The following is a 23,006-nucleotide window of genomic DNA, read 5'->3' as shown; positions in this document are numbered from 1 at the left end:
TAGAACTATAGAAAATTACAGCTCAGAAACAGTTCTGGTTTCCTTTCTAAGTGGAAAGAATCTCTTTATCTCTACCCTGTCTAGCCCCTTCATTATCTTATATGTCTCTATAAGATCACCCCGCAGCCTTCTAAACTCCAACGAGTACAGGCCCAATCTGCTCAATCTCTCCTCATAAGCTAATCCCCTCATCACCGGTATCAACCTGGTGATCCTTCTGTGTACTCCCTCCAAGGCCAATGTATCCTTTCGCAAATAAGGGGACCAAAATGGCGCACAGTACTCAAGTTGCAGCCTCACCAGTGGCTTATACAGTTGCAGCAAGACTTTTATATTTTTTATATTCTATCCCCCTCGCGATAAAGGCCAACATTCCATTTGCCTTCTTGATTACTTGCAGGCTGAGTTTTTACGATTTATGCACAAGGACCCCCAGGTCCCTCTGCACAGTAGCATGTTGTAATTTTTCACCGCTTAAATAATATTCCATTTTACTATTATTTCTTCCAAAGTGAATAAACTCACATTTGCCAACGTTATACTCCATCTGTCAGGTCCTTGCCCACTCACTCAGCCTAACCAAATCTCTCTGCAGACTTTCGGCGTCCTCCACGCAATTCGCTTTCCCACTCATCTTAGTGTCATCAGCAAACTTTGTTACCCTACACTGTCCCCTCCTCCAGACCGTCTGTGTATATGGTTTTGGCTCCAACCCTCCAATGGGGCTCCCAGAAGGCTCCCCCTGGCCTGTTAGGTTGTCAGTGCCAAAATACTACCTGGGCATGTCCCTGATCACCTGGAGCTATACTTAGCTATGTGCCCTGCTAGATCATCACGACTGGTTTTCATTTTTGAAAACAAGCAGTGATTCGTACCAGCATGACGTCACGGCAGCTGGGTGGGTAGATACATTGAGGGCAAAAATTGTGGCATCAAACTGTATAATGAGATTGTAAAGTATGCTAATATAAACGAATTAGGCTCACGCCTTTCCTGGATGTTGCCTGACCATGTCATTGGAGGCAGGGCCGGGAAGATCCCGAACTGGAATTTCGCCAGTGCAGATTCTGTTCTTGGTCTCTTGTGAGATCTAATGGGATTTGCACCCTGCAGCTAGTGCGACTGTTAAATTGTGGCCAGAGACTCTGCCAATGTGCTGTGACACAGTTTCATAGTTAACCTGCACGGTTGAGACACTGGCGCTCTAATTTCACAGTTAATGAATGTGTTTACAGAAGAAGTCTTGTATGAATTATTTTAATCTTAGATACATCACTAAATATAAAGAGGAACAAGTAACAGTCATGTTAATTGTTTTTGTTAATTTAGGCCTAAATGTGCCTTTTATACTTAAACCATAATCTCTCAAACAAAAATGCAGCACTAGCTAATAAAATCTGCAAACTATAGATTTCTAGAAATCTCGGGGATTTCACATACTCAACAACATCTTGCTAACATCTAAATTTAACACAGGAATTACCCATTTCCTACTCCACATTTTTCACCTCAAACTATGCTGTGGGTACCCAGGTGATTTTCTTGTTGTTTGTTTCGCATTTGACATGAAATTTGGGTGCTGAAAATTTAAATTTACAATTGGGTCTGTTTTTTTCTCCCTCTACCCTTCCTCCCCATCTGAAGACACAATGGCTCACTTTTAGGATTCCAAGTTAGTCACTTGAAGTAGATGTGCGATATAACTTCAGGGGTAACTGTCCCTCAGGGTTTGGGCACATGCCTCTTGATATAGTAATACAGCTGAGATTGGCCACAAGGTGTCACGTGGTTTGAGGTTGTGGCTGCAGTGCTATATTGGATATTGGTACCCCAGCATTTCTGACATACTACCATCTCGACGACTAGTAGATTTTTAATATTGCAGAGTATGCAGCTTCAAATTGATTGAGGTGTACGTAGTCTTTCAAATATCTAAATTCTGACAATTATCTCTTATGTTGTAGACACGCTTAATGTATTAAAATTCAATTTTTCTACTGTTTGTAGCAAAATAAATTATTTAATATTTAACTAGGTCTTCAAAGTAAAAGCTCTGTTGATTTAGGGACCTTGCAAGTTTAACACCATAAGACCAAGAGTTCTTGTTTTTTGGGATGAATTATTTTGTGTTCTTTCAGCTGAATGATCTGGTCAGTCAAACAGAGTATGATTATTTTCACTAAGGGTCATCCAGACTTGAAACGTTAGCTCTGTTCTCTCTGTACAGATGCTGTTAGACCTGCTGAGATTTTCCAGCATTTTCTGTTTTTGTTTGAGTCCAGCATCCACAGCAATTTGCCTATATGAATTTCCATTTTAGTAGTCAAATCATGAGGCATAGCACAGACTGGATAACTTTTCTTTGTAACTCCATACATTCTAGCCCATTCTAACCATAATTCTGGATTGGGCTGGTGTCAATAAGCAGTTGTTGTGGCATGTAATGGGCAGTTTTGTGAATGGACTTTCTCGGACAGCTGATGCGCTGTGTGACGTTGCGCCATAAGGTATTCAAGATATTAACCCAGTGCCGATGAAGAGATGGCAATGGATATCCAAGGCAGGATCACATGTGACTTGCATATTATGTTCCAATGACCTTTTTGATGATGAAGGTCACAAAGAGAGGTGCTGTCACATTAACATTGGTGAGTTACCTTGTGCATCTAGCTGGCACAGTGCACAAATGATGGAGGGTGGTTATTGCCCCTGGTTTTAGTCCAGTGAGAAGTCTTACAACACCAGGTTAAAGTCCAACAGGTTTATTTGGTAGCAAATGCCACTAGCTTTTGGAGCTCTTGCTGTCCCTTCATCAGATGAGCGGGAGTTCTGTTCACACACAGGCCATATAAAGACACAAACTTAATTTACAAAATAATGATTGGAGTGCAAGTCTTTACAGCTAATCAAGTCTTAAAGGTACAGACAATGTGTCACGTCGTCTCACTCATGTTGTCTGTACCTTTAAGATTTGATTGCCTGTAAAGACCCATATTCCAATCATTATTTTGTAAATTGAGTTTGTATCTTTATATGCCCTGTTTGTGAACAGAACTCCCACTCACCTGATGAAGGGGCACAAGCGCTCCAAAAGCTAATGGCTTTTGCTACCAAATAAACCCGTTGGACTTTAACCTGGTGTTGTGAGACTTTTTACTGTGTTTACCCCAGTCCAACGCCGGCAGCTCCACATCGTGACTTAGTCCAGTGAACAGTTCTCTTGCAAATTGTGTAAGCTTTCTAAGTGGTATTGCAGCTGCACCCATCCAAGCAGATAGTGAATATTTCATCACACACGTGATTTGAGTGTTGCAGCTGGTGATATGTCTTTGAGGAGATGTTAAGTGATCTGAGGAAAATTTGCATTCCTGTCATGCCCTTGTAGCCATTGTGTTAATGCGGCTGACCTTGTTATAAGCTACTGGCATTAATGTTATTCTGTCTGAAATTGATATGTGTTTTTTGTGATGATAAAATCTGTTTTTGTTGCTTGTTGTGGTCATGTGAAATTTTGTTTTAATTATTATAGTTTTGGTGTGACATGGTGATTTGTATCTGCTATTTATTAGTATCTTTTATCAGAGCCTGATATTTGCACCATGTGCATGTAATTCTTTCATTCCTGAGCTATGTTGAATGTCTGTTGCACTGATTTCTGTATTGAAACATGTTCTTGTAGTTTGTTTCGCCATACTCTTTTTTCCACAGAACTCCATATTTGAGTCTCTCCAATAAAGCTTCAGCCTGACTAAAAGCTCTTTTCAAAGTCACAACTGGCATCTATGTGACTGTAACAAAGATAATTTATCCCCCTTGTCATTCTGGACCTGCCTACAACTGTTGACATAGTTGACCACACCATCCTTCTCTAATGTCTCTCTACCATTGTCGAGTTACAGAACTGCACACATTTGGTTCCATTCTTATCTACCTGATCATAACTAGAGAAATACCTTGCAACGACTTCTTTTCCCTTTGCAACACTGTTACTTCTGATGACTCCAAAGATCCACCCTAAACATGAGAAGGCCTTGGCGGGTAAGATTAAGGAGAACCCCAAGGCGTTCTACAAATATGTGAAGAGTAAAAGGATGAGATGTGAAGGAATAGGACCTATAAAAGGTGAAGGGGGAAAAGTCTGTGCGGAACCGGAAGAAATGGCAGAGGTGCTTAATGAATACTTTGCCTCGGTACTCACGGTGGAAAATGATCTGGGTGGTTGTACTGCATGTTTGTGGCAGACTGAAAAGATTGAGTACGTGGATGATAAGAAAGAGGATGTGTTGGAACTTTTGAATAGCATCAAGATAGATAATTCGCCGGGAACGGATGGGATGTACCCCAAGTTACTGTGGGAGGTGAGGGAAGAGATTGCAGAGCCCCTGGCGATGATCTTTGCATCGTCGATGGAGCCAGGAGAGATTCCGGAGGATTGGAGGATTGCGGATGTGGTTCCTATTTTCAAGAAAGGGAACAGGGATAGCCCGGGAAATTACCGACCGGTCAGTCTGACCTCAGTGGTTGGTAAGTTGATGGAGAGGATACTGAGGGACAGGATTTATGAACGTTTAGAGAAGTTTAGTATGATCAGAAATAGCACGGATTTGTCAAGGGCAGGTCGTGCCTTACGAGTCTAGTTGAGTTCTTTGAAAATGTGACTAAACACATTGACGAAGGAAGAGCAGTGGATGTGGTTTACGTGGACTTCAGCAAGGCGTTTGATAAGGTCCCCATGCAAGACTTCTTGAGAAAGTGAGAGCGCATGGGATCCAAGGGGCTATTGCCTTATGGATCCAGAACTGGCTTGCCCGCAGAAGGCAGAGAGTGGTTGTGGATGGGTCTTTTTCTGCATGGAGGTCGGTCACCAGTGGAGTGCCCCAGGGATCTGTTCTAGGACCCTTGCTGTTTGTCATTTTCATAAATGACCTGGATGAGGAAGTGGAGGGATGGGTTGGTAAGTTTGCCGACGACACGAAGGTTGGTGGTGTTGTGGATAGTCTGAAGGGATGTCAGAAGTTGCAGCGGGACATAGATAGGATGCAAGACTGGGCAGAGAAGTGGCAGATGGACTTCAACCTGGATAAATGTGTAGTGGTCCATTCTGGCAGGTCCAATGGGGTGAAGGAGTACAATATCAAGGGTAGGATTCTGAGCAGTGTAGAGGATCAGAAGGACCTTGGGGTCCAGGTCCATAGGACTCTTAAATCGGCCTTGCAGGTGGAGGATGTGGTCAAGAAGGCATATAGTGTACTAGCCTTCATCAATCGAGGGTTTGAGTTTAGGAGTTGGGAGATAATGCTGCAACTTTATAAGACCCTTGTCAGACCCCGCTTGGAGTACTGTGCGCAGTTCTAGTCGCCTCACTACAAGAAGGATGTGGAAGCTATTGAGAGGATGCAGAGGAGATTTACAGGGATGTTGCCTGGATTGGGAGGCATGCCTTATGAGGATAGGTTGAGGGAGCAAGGTCTTTTCTCCCAGGAGAGAGAAAGGTTGAGAGGCGACCTGATAGAGGTTTATAAGATGCTGAGAAGTATAGATAGGGTGGATTCTCGGAGGCTATTTCTCAGGGCTAAAACGGTTGCTATGAGAGGACACAGGTTTAACGTGCTTGGAAGCAGGTACAGAGGGGTTGTCAGGGGTAAGTTTTTCACTCAGAGGGTGGTGAGTGAGTGGAATCGGCTGCCGTTGGTGGTGATAGAGGCGTTGGGGTCTTTTAAGAGACATCTGGATGAGTACGTGGGATTTAATGAGATTGAGGGTTGTAAATAGGCCTAGTAGGTAGGGATATGATCGGCACAACTTGTGGGCCGAAGGGCCTGTTTGTGCTGTAGTGTTCTATGTTCTAAATCCCCTCCAATTTCTCATCTAGTCCTTATCTCTACCTTCTGAAGTCTGTTACCACTCTTCTCGCCGCAGACTGTTTTTCTGAGTTTCACATTATCTGCAAAATATCCCCCTTGCAGTTCATTTATTTATAACAAGCAGAGACCCTAACAGTGACCCCTGGGGGATATCTCTGCTCTCTTCCAATTGTTCACCGTTGCTCCCAACTATTTTCTGTCCTTTTGTCAATTTCTTATTCACATAACCATTGACCCTTGGGTATAGCAGGCTTCAATTTTACTAACTAGGTTATTATGTGGAGCTTTATCAAATGCCTTTTGATAGTCCACGTATAATCATGCTGGTCTCATCAATCCACTCCATTGCTTCATTAATAAACACAATCACATTTATCACAACAAACCTATATTGACTTTCTTTTCTTATCCTATAGTTTCCAAATGCTAATTAATTTTATACTGGAATAGTGTCTCTAAATGTTTCCTCACCATCAATATTAGACTGTTGTCCTCTAATTGGTGGATTTAGTCTTTTTCTCTCCTTTTTCAAAGTAGTGTAATATTTACAGTCCTCTTCGCCTCTGGCATTACCCCTATGCCCATGAAAGATGGTGGCCAAAGTCTCTACAATTCTTATCCGTATCCCCAGACTCTGCGCAATGTGGTTGACCCTTAATTGCTCTCTAAAATGGTTGATCAAACCACTACTGAAAAAGCACTGTGGGTGTACCTACACCACAAGAACTGCAGTGCTTCAAGATTGCAGTTCACTATCACTATCTCAAGAGCTTTAGGGATAGGGTTCTGTCTATGACACTCGCACCCCAAGAACAATTTTATTTTAAACTTTCCTCAGAAACTGATGTGGACTTCATCCAGAGTGGGTGACTTTAGCACTGCCAATGCTTTATCTGTTCCACCCTATCAGTATCATAACTATCACCTGCAAATGATTGTGGCATTTTCAGCAATCCTTTAATAAAGCCACACGCAAAGTGCTCATTTAGATCCTCAGTCATGCTCCCTGCCACTACAAACAGATCTCCTTTTTGATGCCTAAACAACCCATCCCTCCCTTGAAAAGCCTTTATACAGTTTAAAAGACTTTTTTTGTGATCTGTTATCTGTTTCATCCTCTCGCTTCTTCAGTTCTCTGTATTTCTAAGTTCAACTGGGATCAATGCAGAACTACATTTATTAGAAGTCTACTTTTTCTGTTTCTCTTCCATCTATCTTCAGTTATCAGGGGTTTTAGCTCTAAGAGCCTTTCCTTTCATCTTAGTGGCGAACCACCACCCCCTTCGCAAAGCCAATAAATACTGGCCCAGCCACCAACACTCGCACCCATTAAATAAATTTTTAAAAAGAGGGATATCTTGTGTTGTAGCTCTGTGTTTAAACATTGGATGTGCCTTATAATGTATGGTATGTCTGTGCTTGAATGTGGATGAGCCCTGTCCTTTGGAAGTAGTATGATTTTTCCCTGGAGGTCTAATCACAGGCATGCGTTTAAGTTTTAATGGAATGGTGCAGCCTGGTTGTTTGTGAATGTGGCAGAGGTTCTGGAGGCCCTTGATTGGAATGAGGTAAGTGCAGTGGGGCTGTAAAGATTGACACTTAAAACCAGATTAGGAGAAGCAAGAGGCTGAAAAATGTATTAGGAATTAATAAAACAATAAAGATAAAACTCAACTTCTGTAGAGAACAAAATGGATTAAAACAAGATCGCTAATGGAATGAGGAGAGTTGGGACTTGATGTTTACATAAGCCATCTCAACTGTAAATCAAAATTTGTAACAACTGGAATGTAACAGGGAGTGCTTGTATGTGCAGAATTTCTTATGTATGACTGGATCTTGTGCACAATAGATCTGTGTGTATGTGGCAAGTTGATCTTTTTGCATATAAAGTAATAGGTGGTATTAGGAGGAGTCAGTAACACTTGAGCCGAGCCTTGCGCTGCAAGTATATCTTTTTCTCTCCGTTAAGAAACCATCATGCAGTAGTACTTTCTAGGCCCGTTTCCACCTTTTGCCTACACCTCCACCTTTCCCAGAAAAACTGCTGAGTCTGTACTACTCCTGCTACGCTGCAGTCAGGTCTCTGTGGAGTCAGCTAACTGTAGCTCTGGCTCATATTTACAGAGTAAGAAGTCTCACAATGCCAGGTTAAAGTCCAACCTGTTTATTTGATAGTAAACCCACAAGCTTTTGGGGTTTGCCCCTTTCGTCAGTCCAACGCCGGCATCTCCACATCATATTTACAGGCCATCCTGTAAGTCGGCTACATCCTGGGGCTTTGACATTCCATGCATATTCTGACTGTGTCACATTGATGCTGTTGTGAATCATAACATCACACGGAGGGAGTAAGTGTTATAACAGCACGTTTACTCGCCCCAAAAGGACCCAGTAAAAGAAGAGTGTTTCTAGCCCCTATCTGAGAAAAATCTGATTGGCTGATTTCAATCTAACTGCAGATTTTGCAAGACTCTTCGTATAAGATCAGCAGCGGAAGAGCAATTTAAAAGCAGCTTTAGTATCAAACTCATTGGGTTTAAGTGGGCAGTACTTTGGACTTTACGTTTAATAGGCTGAATTTATTAAATCATACGGTTATAAGTTTTAGGGAAAGTTTGCAATTAAAATCTGCATATCTGTGTGAACAGAAACCTCAGTGTGTCTTTATATACAATCGACAGCATTACCTTGAAATTGTGAAAGTATTACTCCAGAGACGTTTGCTGAGAGTGGATCACTTTGGCTCAAGTGCTTTGCTTTTTGCAAAGTGGTTAATTGCGAACACATTGCCTGAAGGAAATCGCCATTTAACACTATCATTATTCAACGTTTGGCCGGATCCTGTGAAAATTAAGTTGTGCAAACTGTTCTTGGAAAACAACTTTCCTGGTTGAATGACTTCACGTGTAGCATTGAAAGAAAATATCTGACAAATTGACTCCATAGATAGAATCCTCTCGTTTGGAAAGATACCAGAGAGGAGTAAGAATATTGGGGCTCCATCATACCATTATTTTAGTCCCTGAGAAGCTTCGGGTTTGTTGCCATTAATTTACAGCTGGAGAAACTCCTCAAAATGGAGAAGTTTCTAACTGCTACCAGTGTTATTCCACTTGACTTTATATACTTTCCAAGAAGACACTACAAGACTGAAAAGAGATATTGACAAGTTAGGTGAGTGGCTGGTATGGTAAATTGTGGGGAAATGTGAAAAATAAGAATTGAAAAGCAGAATAAAGTAGAATCAAATAAAACTTGTCAAAGTTGATGTTCAGAGGAAATTTTATGTATTCGTCCAAGATATGATGTGGAGATGCCGGCGTTGGACTGAGCTAAACACAGTAAAAAGTCTCTCAACACCAGGTTAAAATCCAACAGGTTTATTTGGAAGCAAACGCCACTAGCTTTCAAAATGCTGCTCCTTCGTCAAGCAAAAGGGAGATCTGTTCACAAACAGGGAGACTATGCAGGCACTACGACAATGGATGAATGAACATCGCTTGACAATCACCAGGCGAGAGTGTTTGCTTCCTATTGGCGAATACTTCAGCGGTCAAGGGCAATCGGCCTCTGATCTTTGGGTAAGCGTTCTCTAAGGCGGCCTTAGCGACACACGACAGCGCAGAGTCGCTGAGCAGAGACTGATAACCAAGTTCCGCACACATGAGGACGGCCTCAACCGGGATCTTGGGTCCATGGCACACTATATATAACCCCCATGACTTACCTGGGCTTGCAAAATCTTACTCACTGACCTTTTTGAAGACAATACACATCTCTTTAACTTGTACTTAATGCTCTCTCCACTCGCATTGTCTGTACTGTTAAGACTTGATTAGCTGTAAAGACTCACATTCCAATCATTACTCTGTAAATTGAGTTTGTGTCTTTGTAAGCCCTGTTTGTGAACTGATCTCCCTTTCACCTGACGAAGGAGCAGCGCACTGAAAGCTAGTGGTGTTTGCTACCAAATAAACCTGTTGGACTTTAACCTGGTGTTGTGAGACGACTTCTGTGTTCGTTCAAGATATATAGATATGAGCATGTATGTGCAACCAGCAATTAGAAAAGGAAACAGCATATACTTCTTCCTGCGACTTCACACCCCAGCCCCGACTCTCGGCAGCAGACACCCCACCCCTGGCCCTGACTATTCCCCCGCCCCTGACTATTCCCCCCCCCCCCGCCCCCCCACCCAGACTCTTCTCCCCCTGACTCCCCCCCCGCCCCCCCGACTTTTCTCCCTCCCCCCCCCCCCCCCGACTTTTCTCCCTCCCTTGCCCCACCCACACCATTTCCATCATCTTGCCCACCAGTTGAGAACCAATTTAGAAGACAACAACACGGGTTTTGAAAAGGAAAGAAAGTTTGGAGATGGGATTGTAGTTTGGAAGGATGGTGGAGTGAACGAATGGTTTGTTTTTTGAGGAGAAATGATAGTGGTATGCAGTTGGGTTTAGTGGGAATGGGATCAAGGAAAAAGAAGTGACCTTATAGGCAAGATGAGCTCAGAGATGTTATGAATGGGAAACGGAGAAAAACTACAGGAATATGCCGGTTCAAGGCTAGGACAAGGAGGAGCATTAATGGAAGTTTTGTCAGGGCTGGTGGAAGGGAGGACACAGCAATGGAAGCTATTGAGATTGCCTTAATGGTAATGAAAGAAATCCGTGACCTTGGAAATGAGACTGGTGTGACGGTAGAAGAGGAATGTAAAATGTGCGGGTTAGGTTGATTAGCCATCAAATTGACTGTTAGTGTCGGGGGTTAGTAGGGTTACGGGGATGGGGCCTAGGTGGGGTTGTTGCTGGTGCAGGCTCGATGGGCCAAATGGTCTTCAGCACTGCAGAGTTTCTATAAGAAGATGTTTTGTAGTAAGAGAAGAAGCCAGGGGTTACCTTTGCATTCTAGGATGATCAGTTTTGACAGAGGAAAGCAGGCTCCGTTAATGTTTCAAAAGGCCCAGCCAGACCTGGATCAGTTGCCATTGTCTCCTTTCCAATCTGTCTCATTTGAAATTGAGGGAGTGGAGATGAGGGCCATAATTGGGAAGTGACCAGGGTGAGTGGGAATTATGCAGCAGAGCTGGAAGTGAGGGTACCATTGAGCAAATCACTAGCTGCAGAAATATTGTGGTGACCAGAGGGCCTACTGCAATGAATTAGGGTTTGCTTTTTCCAGATACAGAATGGAGTAGGGTTGGGGTGAGGATGTGGGTGTTTGTGATACAAAGAAGTGATCAGAGATGGCATTATCCATGATTGATATGAGAGGACTAATAAGCCATAAATTGGCAAGGTCAAGGAGTGGCTGTGGATATGGATTGAGGAGTTTACATGGGGAAAGGCATACAGGGAGCTTAAGTGAATGCAAGGCAACATGATGAACTGACTTAAAGGATGGAGTCACCAAGAATGAATTCTGCCTCCTGATCAAATTCAGCAGAGGGCTTAGAGAGCCCCATTTAGCTGCTGCGGAAGCTGTTGCCTGGCTTGGTGATTACTTTTCTCTCCCCCAACTCCCTTCCTCCTTCTTCTCCTCCCCCTATATTCTATCCACACTATCCCTCCCCCAGCATTGGTGCAGTGGTCCATCACTTCTGATACATCCTTGCTTCCTGCCAGCTGGGCATGGAGTGGGTATCGTTGTTGGTGGACCAGCTGAATTTCATTGACCATTCTTTTGCCATCTTTGCTTTTAGGGAGATCAAGCATTGTACCTGATTTTTAAAAAATATTTAAACCAAACCCTGGAAGGTACAGTAGGATTGACCATGTATTCTTTGCACTGTATCTACAGCCCTCAAATTCAGATCCTTTTGCTGCTTCTGGCTCGGGACAGTTTGGAGGGCAAGGATTCACTGATGACCCTTTTCAAAGTAAACGGGATACACCAGCACTGCCCCCAAAGAAAAGTGTACCCCCACGGCCTAAAGCACCCCCTAGTGGTAAGTTGAATTGCCTCATGGGTAAGTATGTATTTGAATAATTCCCTAGTATTAACATTAGTAGCTTGATTTTATTTTCACTGTTTGCTGTGTTTGGTTGTTCGATGTGCTTTTATTTCAATAAACACTAGCAGAGATCCGCAAAACATGTGCAGTGCAATTAATAGCTTTATTACAACAGAACTTTAAATCTCCATCCCTTGTCAGTCCATCATTCCTATTTCATTACAGAGCCATCCATTCCATACATCCCTCTTATCTCTAATCCATCCTTTATTCCTCCCCTGCCAATGCTGCCCCATTCCCAACCTTTGCAGAGTACTTTGTCTTGTGATGTGGTTTTGCAAATACCTTTGGGAAGGTAGTTGGTTAGATAACTATCTTACAACTTTATTGTGACACTTGGCTGTTGAGTGTACCCAGGTATCGTCCCCCTGTCCCCAAACACCCCCCACCCCAAATAAACACACCACACTCCCTTGAACCCAGCCAGTCAAAACAATCCGGACTGACTAATATTTAGTTTTGTTTTCGTAGGGTAAGAGAATACCATTTATCAACAAAAAGCAGAAATTCAAGAACAGTCATTTCTGTTCATTAATACTTGATTATTTATGCTTCTGCTTCTTGTAACCAGGTTTACATGAATACCTTGTTGACTTTAGTGCTAATTCTGAGTGGGGCGATATGAGAGGATGCATGTTTCTGTCAGTGGTTTCTCCTAGGGTGATTGGTTATCTATGATGTGCAAGGTGCTGAGTAGAACCTAGACACAGAAGGAAAGGAAGTAAAGTTGAAAATGCCTTCTTAATGGCACCTGAACACTTGACCTAAAGAGGGAACATTTACACAGCACTTAATTACATGTCAGAAATGTCCCAAGTTTTAGTTATGTAGAGAGACTTGAGGAACTAAGAGAGAAAGTTGAAAGCCGATTTAACAGCTGTTTAAAATTATAGTGGGTAATTAAGGAGTTGTTGCTTCTGATGATAGTGGGTTCGGGGACCAGAGAACACACATTTAAGGTAATTAGCAAAAGAACCAGAGGCCCAATAATTTTTTTCAAAGCAAATTGTTATGATCTACAATACGCTGCTTGAAAGAGTGATGGAGGCAGATTCACTAATAACTTTCAAAAGGTAGTTGGATAAATACTTGAAAGGAAACACTTTACATGGCTATGGGAAAAGGACAGGCAAATGAGACTAATTGGATAGCTCTTTCACAGGTGTGAATTGCTCCCCCTGTGCAGAGTCATCCTGTAATTTTATGAAGTATCTTTGAATAAGATTCAAACTCATATGTACCAGGTAATGTTCACAAAATTATCCAGAACAGTAAATGAAGTGCAAAATATGTCAATTCCACAATTGAGGCACAAGTGAGAAAAGGAAAGGGCAAGCACAGAATCATTTTATAGGAACATGAATAGAGCATTCAACTACTCGAGTCTGTTCTACCATTCAACAATATCATGACTGATCAATATCTTAACTCCATCTGTCCACCTTGGTTCATTATCCCTTAACATGCCAAACAATAATCTAACAGTCTCAGTTTTGAATGTTTTTATTGACGAGCAACACCTTTTTTTGGGGTGAGTTTTCCAGATTCCCAGTATCTCTTATGTGAAGAAGTGTATCCTGATGGCCCTGAATGGCCTCACTGTAATGTTACTTAATTATTTTAAATATTTTGTTCTGACTCCTCCAACAGAGAAAATAGTTTGTCTGTATCTAATCCATCAAAACCTTCAATTCTACTTTGAACAGAATTAATAAACGATGACAGACATAAACTATTACTGCAGACATTCGTCAGACTCCCGAACCAACCTTTGTCTGTGGAATGAAATGGAGAAAATAATTAGTAAGGGATCAGCTATGGTAGGTGGAGATTTCAATTTAGCACAATTAATTGGTACAATAATTTCTTTACTGGAAAGGCAGGGAAAGGCTTTCTAGAGTTAATGAAAGAGTGCTTTGAGTCTTGCCTTTGAGGGACAAAAATATTCTGGACTTAATGGAGTAATAAAGACACCTAAATATGCAACACAAAGGTGAGTTACCAATAATCAGAATGTGATCACGTTCGATATCACAAGAATTGGAGAGGCTACCAATCCCAAAAAAAGAGCAAATTCAACAGATGTACTTGAACATCTTGTCATTCTGACCCGAGAAGACTTAAACAGGCATCAGAGAGCGGTGGAAAGATTATGGGATCCTTTCAAGAAGTTGATTCCAAGTGTAATAAATATGTAAATAATCTTGAAAACTTGATGTTTCAAGAGCTTTTTAACTATCTGCGTGTTTATTTATACCAGAGTAAGAAGTCTGAAATGTATAAAGCTTCTGACATTGACACTATGCGTGACTGTGGTTGATTTATACGCGGAAGAGGATATAAGCTTAGTCATTTTTTTTCAGAAGATCTTTTCAAAGTCTCTAGTTTGTCAGTTTTAAGATAATTTCAAAGACATATCAGTCTCGCCATTGACTGGTTGGTTTTGTATATAGTGGATACTAGAAGAGTGAGCATGGTGTGGCACATAGGAGGTATGAGAGGATTGGATAGGGCACTGGAAATGTGAGGGGATGTGGAAGGGGTTCTGAGGGTATGGAGAGATATGAGGTGGTGTGGAAGGCATGCAGCATCTGACGCGACATGGGGAATATGGAGGGTCATGGGGAAGGAGGGAATCTTGTCGAGTGTGAGAGGTGAGAGTTTGAAGGCCTGATATTCTTCATTATAAGTGGCTGATGTCCCGGTAAACCAAAGTGGATGTTCCAGTCTGCTGGTCATATCATCCACCCACCTCTGTCAATGGAGGCAGTGAGCCCAATCCCATTTGACCCTGTGTATCCTTCCATGGAACAAAAATATGGTGGGCAGCGGTCTCCTCACTGGAGACAGGTTTGTGTAGCTAGCTTCTTTCCTGATTATACCATCTCCTTCATAAAAATTCAGCTGGCATGTTTGAGCTAGCAGTTAGCACTATAGATACAAATCTTGCAGCATAGGAGACCATTTGGCTATTGTGACTTTGCCGGCTCCTTAGTAAAGCTTTCCATCGATCCTGCTCCTCTGTTCTTTCCCCATAACCTTGGAATTTTTTTTTCTTTCAAGTGTACGTCCAAGCCTCTTTTGAACCTGTGTTCACCAGCCAGTCAAGCAATGCAATCCAGATCACAACATTCTTCTACCTCACATCCTATGGCAAAGCACAGATTTCTTTACATCGGTTTCCCTACATTCTGCTCTTTTGTTATCTTTGGGTTTATGCTAAATCAACCCAAAAATGTCAGTGCTTTTTTTTAGAAGTCTTCCCCATAAGCTAATTGCTACAAGAGGAAAAATGTGATCAATGAAATTTTGGTGTGCTGGCATCATATGGTTCTGAATGTGAAGGCTTCAGTTGAGAGACACATTATCACGTGGAAATATAATTCATGTTCTTCAGATTTTCAGAAAGTGAAATATAGAAACTTACTTGTTAATATCCTTCCCTCAAATTGAAAGTACAATTACGGAATTATTACAGCACAGAAGAAGGCAATTCAGCCTTCCATGTTCATGCAGGAAGTCAGGAAGGGCAATTCATCTCGTCCCACTCTCCTGCTTTTTCCCCGTAGCCCTATAAATTTTTCTCTTCAGATAATTTTCTAATTCTCTTCTAAATTCCTTGAAATAGAAACAAAAACGACAAGCTATACTCGTTAGGGAGTCTGCAGCATGATGATGGAGCTCAAAGTTAGAATCGAGAACTTACTCATTATTTTGTAATTATATCAATCCGCTTGTTTCCCATCGTTGTTAGATTTCTGCTAATGCTACTCTGTGATAGTCATTAAGAGTTCATAGAATCATACAGTGGAGAAGAGGCCCTTTGGCCCATTGAGCCTGCAACGACACACGAGAAGCAAGAATTGGTTAAGAGCACTCTGTGGTTTTTCTGAACTAGTCATTAGCTTCTTTTGGGGGGATGCCAACAAGTGTAGCTGAGGTGAACAAAGTGCATTGGCAAATATTACTTTATGCCCACTTCCAAATACTACTATGCCGTTACAGCAACAGAAGCTTCATTACCTGTTACATTCTCATCAATTGTCTCCGATGTGCTCAGTGTTTTGCAATGATGTTAAACCCTGCTATTGTTAGAAATTGTGTTCCTTTTTCAAATCTTGTGTGGGGATGAGAACGGAAATGGGCATAGAATGGCATTGCTAAAATGAAATTAGAAAAGGGATGTGAAAGGGGAAACCTTGTGTTTGTGTGTGAACAAGCACATGCTTCCCAAAGGAAAACGCAAAACAGTCACAAATGCTTTGCGTAACAGCTTCTAAACATTTTGCTACATGAATCAAGGCTGTTTTTTTTAGTATTTTTCTGCCGTGTTGTGTTCAATGCTCTCTTAGAGCCTTTTGAATCTGAGAATTTTGAAATGATGAGTGGAATTCTCAATCTTTGTTATCAAAGATAACAGATAGCAGAGCTGGGCCGAGAGGTGGCAGATGGAGTTTAATGCGGAAAAGTGTGAGGTAATTCACTTTGGCAGGAATAACAGATGTGTAGAGTATCGGGCTAACGGTAGGACTCTGAATAGTGTTGATGAACAGAGGGATCAATGTGTATGTGTACATAGATCCCTGAAAGTTGGGAATCGAGTAGATAAGGTAGTTAGGAAGGCATACGGTGTCTTGGCGTTTATTAGTAGGGGGATTGAATTTAGGAGCCGCAACATCATGTTGCAACTGTACAAAACTCTGGTGCGTCCGCACTTGGAGTATTGTGTGCAGTTCTGGTCCCCACATTATAGGAAGGATATGGAGGCATTGGAGAGGGTGCAGAGGAGGTTTACCAGGATGTTGCCTGGTATGGAGGGAAGGTCCTATGAGGAGAGACTGAGGGATTTGGGGTTGTTTTCGTTAGAAAGAAGGCGGCTGCGAGGGGACCTTATTGAAACATATGATTAGAGGTTTAGATAGGGTGGACAGTGATAGCCTTTTTCCTCGGATGGAGGAAGCTAGCACGAGGCATAGCTTTAAATGAAGGGGTGGTAGTTATAGGACGGATGTCAGAGTTAGGTTCTTTACCCAGAGGGTGGTGAGGGATTGGAATGCCCTGCCTGCTGCAGTTGTAGATGCGCCTAGTTTGGGGGCGTTTAAGAGATCCGTGGATAGGTTTATGGATGGAAAGGGATTGGTTTAGGTTAGAGGGTCATTGCTTTTTTAATTGGTTGGCGCAACATCGTGGGCTGAAGGGCCTGTTCTGCGCTTTAATGTTCTATGTTCTATTAAGAAAGCAATTTGAGTTGGCATTCGGAAGCACAGCTCTTGTTCATTGTGACCATTCATTTGGAGGAGGACATTGAAGGACCTCAAAATACTTCGTTTATTCTTTCCTGGGATATAGGCATCAGTGCTTGGACCAGCATTTTTGTTGCCCATCCCTGATTGTCCTTGAGAAGATGGTGGTGAGTCATCTTCTTGAACTACTGTAGTCCAGGTGGTATAGGTACACCCACAGTGCTGTTAATGGGAGAGTTAATGAATTTTGACCTAGCAACTGTGAAGGAATGGCATAATAGTACAAGATTTGGAGATGTCGGCGTTGGACAGGGGTAAACACAGTGAGAAGTCTCACAACACCAGGTCCAACCAGTTTATTTGATAGTAAACCCATAAACTTTTGGAAATGCTGTTCCTTCGTCAGATGGACTTCTTACTATGATAGTACAAGTCAGGATGGTGTATGACTTGGAGAGGAACTTGCAGGTGGTGGTGTTCCATGCTTCTGCTGTCATTTTCCACCTAGATGGCCGAGTTCACTGGTTTGGAAGGTACTATTGAAGGAGCCTCAGTGAGTTGCTACAGTGTATCTCTTAGATGGTACATGCTGCAGCCACGTTGGCTCATTGGTGGAGGGAGTGGGTGTTTAAGATGGTGGCTGGGATGTCAGTCAAGCTGGCTGCTTTGTTCTGGATGTTATCGAATGTTTTGAATAGTAATGGAACTGCACCCATCTAGGCAAATGAAGAGTCCTCTATCCTGTTTTGTGCCTTGTGGACAAGCTCTGGGGAGTTGGGATGCAAGTTACTATCTGCAGAATTCCCAGCCTTTGACCTGCCTTTGTATTTATATGGTTGGTCCAGTTCTGGTTAATGGTAACCCCAAGATTTCTACAATGGTTGATTAAGCAATGAATGTTATGAGGAGGTGGTTAGATTCCTTCTTTTTGGAGATGATCATTGGCTATCATTTATGAGGCACAAATATTATTTGCCATTTATCACCCCAAGCTTGAATGTTGTCCAAGCCTTAGCGCGTACAGGGATGAGCTGCTTCAGTATCTGAGGAGTTGAGAATGGTATTGAACACTGTGCAATTATCAGTGAACATCTGCATTTTTGACTAAGACAGAGGGAAGTTATTTGACGAAGCAATGAACCATTGTGTCCACGTGTTGTAGGAATACCCAGAATGCTGTTAGGGAGAGATTACCAGGATTTAGATTCAGTAACAATGATGGAATGGTGATATAGTTTCAAATCAGGAGTACGAGAGTTGGAGGGGAGCTCGCAGGTCGTTGAAGGAGCCACCTTTTGTGGAAGTGAAGCCTGCTGGAGTTGGGAATATTGTTTCTATGAAAGTGAAACGTGCTGGAGTTGGGAATATTGTTTCTATGGAAGTGAAACGTGCTGGAGTTGGGAGTATTGCTTCTATGGAAGTGAAGTGTGCTGGAGTAGGGAATATTGTTTTTGTGGAAGTGAAGTGTGCTGGAGTTGGGAATATTGTTTTTGTGGAAGTGAAGTGTGCTGGAGTTGGGAATATTGTTTCTATAGAAGTAAAGCATGCTGAAGTTGGGAATATTGATTTTGTGGAGTGAAGCGTGCTGAAGTTGGGAATATTGTTTTTATTGAGGTGAAGCCTGCTGGAGTTGGGAATATTGTTTTTATGGAGGTGAAGCATCCTGGAGTTGGGAATATTGATTTTGTGGAATGAAGTGTGCTGGAGTTGGGAATATTGTTTCCATGGAAGTAAAGCATGCTGAATTTGGGAATGTTGATTTTGTGGAGTGAAGCGTGCTGGAGTTGGGAATATTGTTTCTATGGAAGTAAAGCATGCTCAAGTTGGGAATATTGATTTTGTGGAGTGAAGCATGCTGGAGTTGGGAATATTGTTTCTGTGGAAGTGAAGCATGCTCAAGTTGGGAATATTGATTTTTGTGGAGTGAAGTGTGCTGGAGTTGGGAATATTGATTTTATGGAAGTGAAACATGCTGGAGTTGGGAATATTGTTTTTATGGAGGTGAAACATGCTGGAGTTGGGAATATTGTTTTCATGGAGGTGAAGCATGCTCAAGTTGGGAATATTGATTTTGGGGAATGAAGTGTGCTGGAGTTGGGAATACTGTTTCTATGGAAGTGAGGCATGTTCAAGTTGGGAATATTGATTTTGTGGAATGAAGTGTGCTGGAGTTGGGAATATTGTTTCCATCGAAGTAAAGCATGCTCAAGTTGGGAATATTGTTTCTATGGAAGTGAAGTGTGCTGGAGTTCAGAATATTGTTTCCATGGAAGTGAAACGTGCTGGAGTTGGGAATATTGTTTCTATAGATGTGAAACGTGTTGGAGTTGGGAATATTGCTTCTATGGAAGTGAAGAGTGCTGGAGTTGGGAATTTTTTTCTATGGATGTGAAACGTGCTGGAGTTGGGAATATTGTTTCCATGGAATTGAAACGTGCTGGAGTTGAGAATATTGTTTCTATGGATGTGAAGTGTGCTGGAGTTGGGAATATTGTTTCTATGGAAGTGCAGTGTGCTGGAGTTGGGAATATTGTTTCTATGGAAGTGCAGTGTGCTGGAGTTGGGAATATTGTTTCTATTGAGGAGAAGCGTGCTGGAGTTGGGAATATTGTTTCTATGGAAGTGCAGTGTGCTGGAGTTGGGTATATTGTTTCTATTGAGGAGAAGCGTGCTGGAGTTGGGAATATTGTTTCTATGGATGTGAAGTGTGCTGGAGTTGGGAATATTGTTTCTATGGAAGTGCAGTGTGCTGGAGTTGGGAATATTGTTTCTATTGAGGTGAAGCGTGCTGGAGTTGGGAGTATTGTTTCTATGGATGTGAAGCGTGCTGGAGTTGGGTATATTGTTTCTATTGAGGAGAAGCGTGCTGGAGTTGGGAATATTGTTTCTATGGAAGTGCAGTGTGCTGGAGTTGGGTATATTGTTTCTATTGAGGAGAAGCGTGCTGGAGTTGGGAATATTGTTTCTATGGATGTGAAGCGTGCTGGAGTTGGGTATATTGTTTCTATTGAGGAGAAGCATGCTGGAGTTGGGAATATTGTTTCTATGGATGTGAAGCGTGCTGGAGTTGGGAATATTGTTTCTATGGATGTGAAGCGTGCTGGAGTTGGGAATATTGTTTCTATTGAGGAGAAGCGTGCTGGAGTTGGGAATATTGTTTCTATGGATGTGAAGCGTGCTGGAGTTGGGTATATTGTTTCTATTGAGGAGAAGCATGCTGGAGTTGGGAATATTGTTTCTATGGATGTGAAGCGTGCTGGAGTTGGGAATATTGTTTCTATGGATGTGAAGCATGCTGGAGTTGGGAATATTGTTTCTATTGAGGTGAAGCGTGCTGGAGTTGGGAATGTTGTTTCTATTGAGGTGAAGCGTGCTGGAGTTGGGAATATTGTTTCTATTGAGGTGAAGTGTGCTGGAGTTGGGAATATTGTTTCTATTGAGGAGAAGCGTGCTGGAGTTGGGAATATTGTTTCTATGGATGTGAAGCGTGCTGGAGTTGGGAATATTGTTTCTATGGATGTGAAGCGTGCTGGAGTTGGGAATATTGTTTCTATTGAGGAGAAGCATGCTGGAGTTGGGAATGTTGTTTCTATTGAGGTGAAGCATGCTGGAGTTGGGAATATTGTTTCTATTGAGGAGAAGCATGCTGGAGTTGGGAATATTGTTTCTATTGAGGAGAAGCATGCTGGAGTTGGGAATATTGTTTCTATTGAGGTGAAGCGTGCTGGAGTTGGGAATATTGTTTCTATTGAGGTGAAGTGTGCTGGAGTTGGGAATATTGTTTCTATTGAGGAGAAGCATGCTGGAGTTGGGAATGTTGTTTTTATGGAAGTGAAGCGTGCTGGAGTTGGGAATATTGTTTCTATTGAGGTGAAGCGTGCTGGAGTTGGGAATGTTGTTTCTGTGGAAGTGAAGCGTGCTGGAGTTGGGAATGTTGTTCCTATTGAAGTGAAGCGTGCTGGAGTTGGGAATGTTGTTTTTATGGAAGTGAAGCTTGCTGGAGTTGGGAATATTGTTTCTATTGAGGTGAAGCGTGCTGGAGTTGGGAATGGGGCATGTTTATCAGTATTAATTCTTTTGTGGAATGTGAACATCACTGACGAGACCAGCATTTATTGCCCACGCTTAGTTGGCTTTAAGGAAGTGTTGGTGATCACCCTTCTTGAACCACTGCAGTTCATCTGGCGTAGGAATACCCAGTGTAGTTGGAGAGGGGGGAATGTTGGCACTCAATGCTGCCATTATAATTCCAGGTTTGATAGAATTCATTACTTAATGCTGTTTTGGGCAGAGATGGGACAAGTCCCATGGTTTAGACAGAGTTTCAGATTATCATAGAGTGTTCTTCTTAAACCTTTGTAGCCCCATGTGGGAGAGGAAATATATTGAAACCTGTAGAAACAAAGCCGCAAAAAACAGACAGACAGTTCCAAATAACTTGCGCATAATAGATAGGAAGTTCCCCTTGAAATTTTGAACACTTAACAGTTCGCTTAAAATGAAGTAAGTGTGTTCATTGGCCACTTAAAAATGATGAGTCATGCCTTCAGTGCACTAAATCCATTTACAGCTTGCATCAGACATACAGGTAAGTATGAAACGGTAGTGGCTGATGAAAATAGCTTTTGGATATTGGATCTTTTTGCTATGTTTGCAGTCAGTGCTGTGCATGTGCACTTGTACTGTTTTATCTCATGACATCGTTGTGTGTGATGGAGTAGGCATCAGCCTGGAGCAGAGATGCTCATCAAACAGCCCTTAAAGACAGTAAGTAGAAGATGCGACTTCTCTGTGTTGGTGGGCTAAAGGCGAGGAATTGAGGTGGGATTGGGGTGGAGGGGGAGGGGAGTCTCTGGTTCAGATGGTGACAGCTCAATTCTGGTTTACAGCCTCCATCTCCTGCCTTCAGAGCTCCAGGCCTTCTTTGAAACTGCGGCTTCCCCACAGTTTCTGGAGCTCTTCCCCATAACCCAGGCCTGTCACCATGAACAAGCACCAGAGCTACAAACGCAGGATGTGGATGTTGTAATCTAGAATCCAGATAAGATCCAAATAGCATTGTCTCTCCTGCAAATTAAGTTGTTGGTTTTCAGCACATGTGCAGATTGGTCTCAGCATCCATCTTTCATTGACAGGAGACATAGTAATTTCTTCTACCCTGTAGACTACTGTTAACATTGGTTGTTCCAAGCTGGAGTGAGGGCCACGAGTCCTAAATTGGCTGATGAGGCCCATTCAGGATTTGTAGTCTTTATGGCTTGTAGGGCATTTGTTGATATTTAGGACATTTGGTCATTAGTTATCAGTTTGGGACATGGGGTGTTCCTTTCGCTACTCTTGTTTTGCTGCTTCTTTTTCTCATCATTGGGTCTCAAAATGCTGGGCTCCTTCTCACAGACTCTTCTGCCATCTGGCTCAGTCAAAGTAATGGTATCCCAGGAACTGGTCTCAATGATGCATTTCTGCAGGTTGGCTTTCAGCACGTCCTTGAAGCGCTTTTTCTGTCCCCTATTGGTGCATCAGCGCTGACTGACCTGGGAGCAGAAGACCAGCTTTGGGAGCCTGATATCTGATCGATATGACCAATCCAACCAAACTGGTGGTGGATGATCAGACACTTGGTGCTTGTGGTTCTTCTTGTGAGAGAACACAGTGCATCTATCTTTCTACGTAATATGTAAAATCTTCCACAGGCAGCATTGATGGCATAGCTCCAGTGCTTTGAAGTCTCTTCTGTATGTTGTTCAAATTCCAACTGCATACAGTAAAGAAGGGATCACTACTGCATAGAGTTGTACAGAGCAGAAAAGGCCCATTAAGTTTACGCCAATAACAACTACCACTAAAAGTTGGGCTAATCCCATTTTCCAGCACTTGTCTCAT

At 42.4% G+C, this 23,006-nt stretch overlaps 1 protein-coding gene across 9 annotated transcripts in view; it reads left to right on the top strand.

Annotated features, from left to right (window-relative positions):
• eps15l1a (epidermal growth factor receptor pathway substrate 15-like 1a) overlaps nucleotides 1–23,006 on the top strand; it is a 380,478-nt gene that overhangs the window by 249,006 nt on the left and 108,466 nt on the right. For 7 of the 9 annotated variants that reach the window (XM_080212644.1, XM_080212643.1, XM_080212642.1 and 4 more), the window contains one exon: nucleotides 11,667–11,814. The exons of the other annotated variants lie outside the window; for them this stretch is intronic. In XM_080212644.1, coding sequence (XP_080068770.1) covers nucleotides 11,667–11,814 — 148 coding nt within the window. The remainder of the gene's footprint in view (nucleotides 1–11,666; nucleotides 11,815–23,006) is intronic. 9 annotated transcript variants of the gene reach the window in all.

The sequence above is a fragment of the Carcharhinus amblyrhynchos genome, chromosome 26 (assembly GCF_965287045.1).
Source record: "Carcharhinus amblyrhynchos chromosome 26, sCarAmb.v2.hapA, whole genome shotgun sequence".
Taxonomy (NCBI): Eukaryota; Metazoa; Chordata; class Chondrichthyes; order Carcharhiniformes; family Carcharhinidae; genus Carcharhinus; species Carcharhinus amblyrhynchos.
The sequence above is the reverse complement of the archived record's forward strand: the minus strand, read 5'-3'. Positions and strand labels throughout refer to the sequence as shown.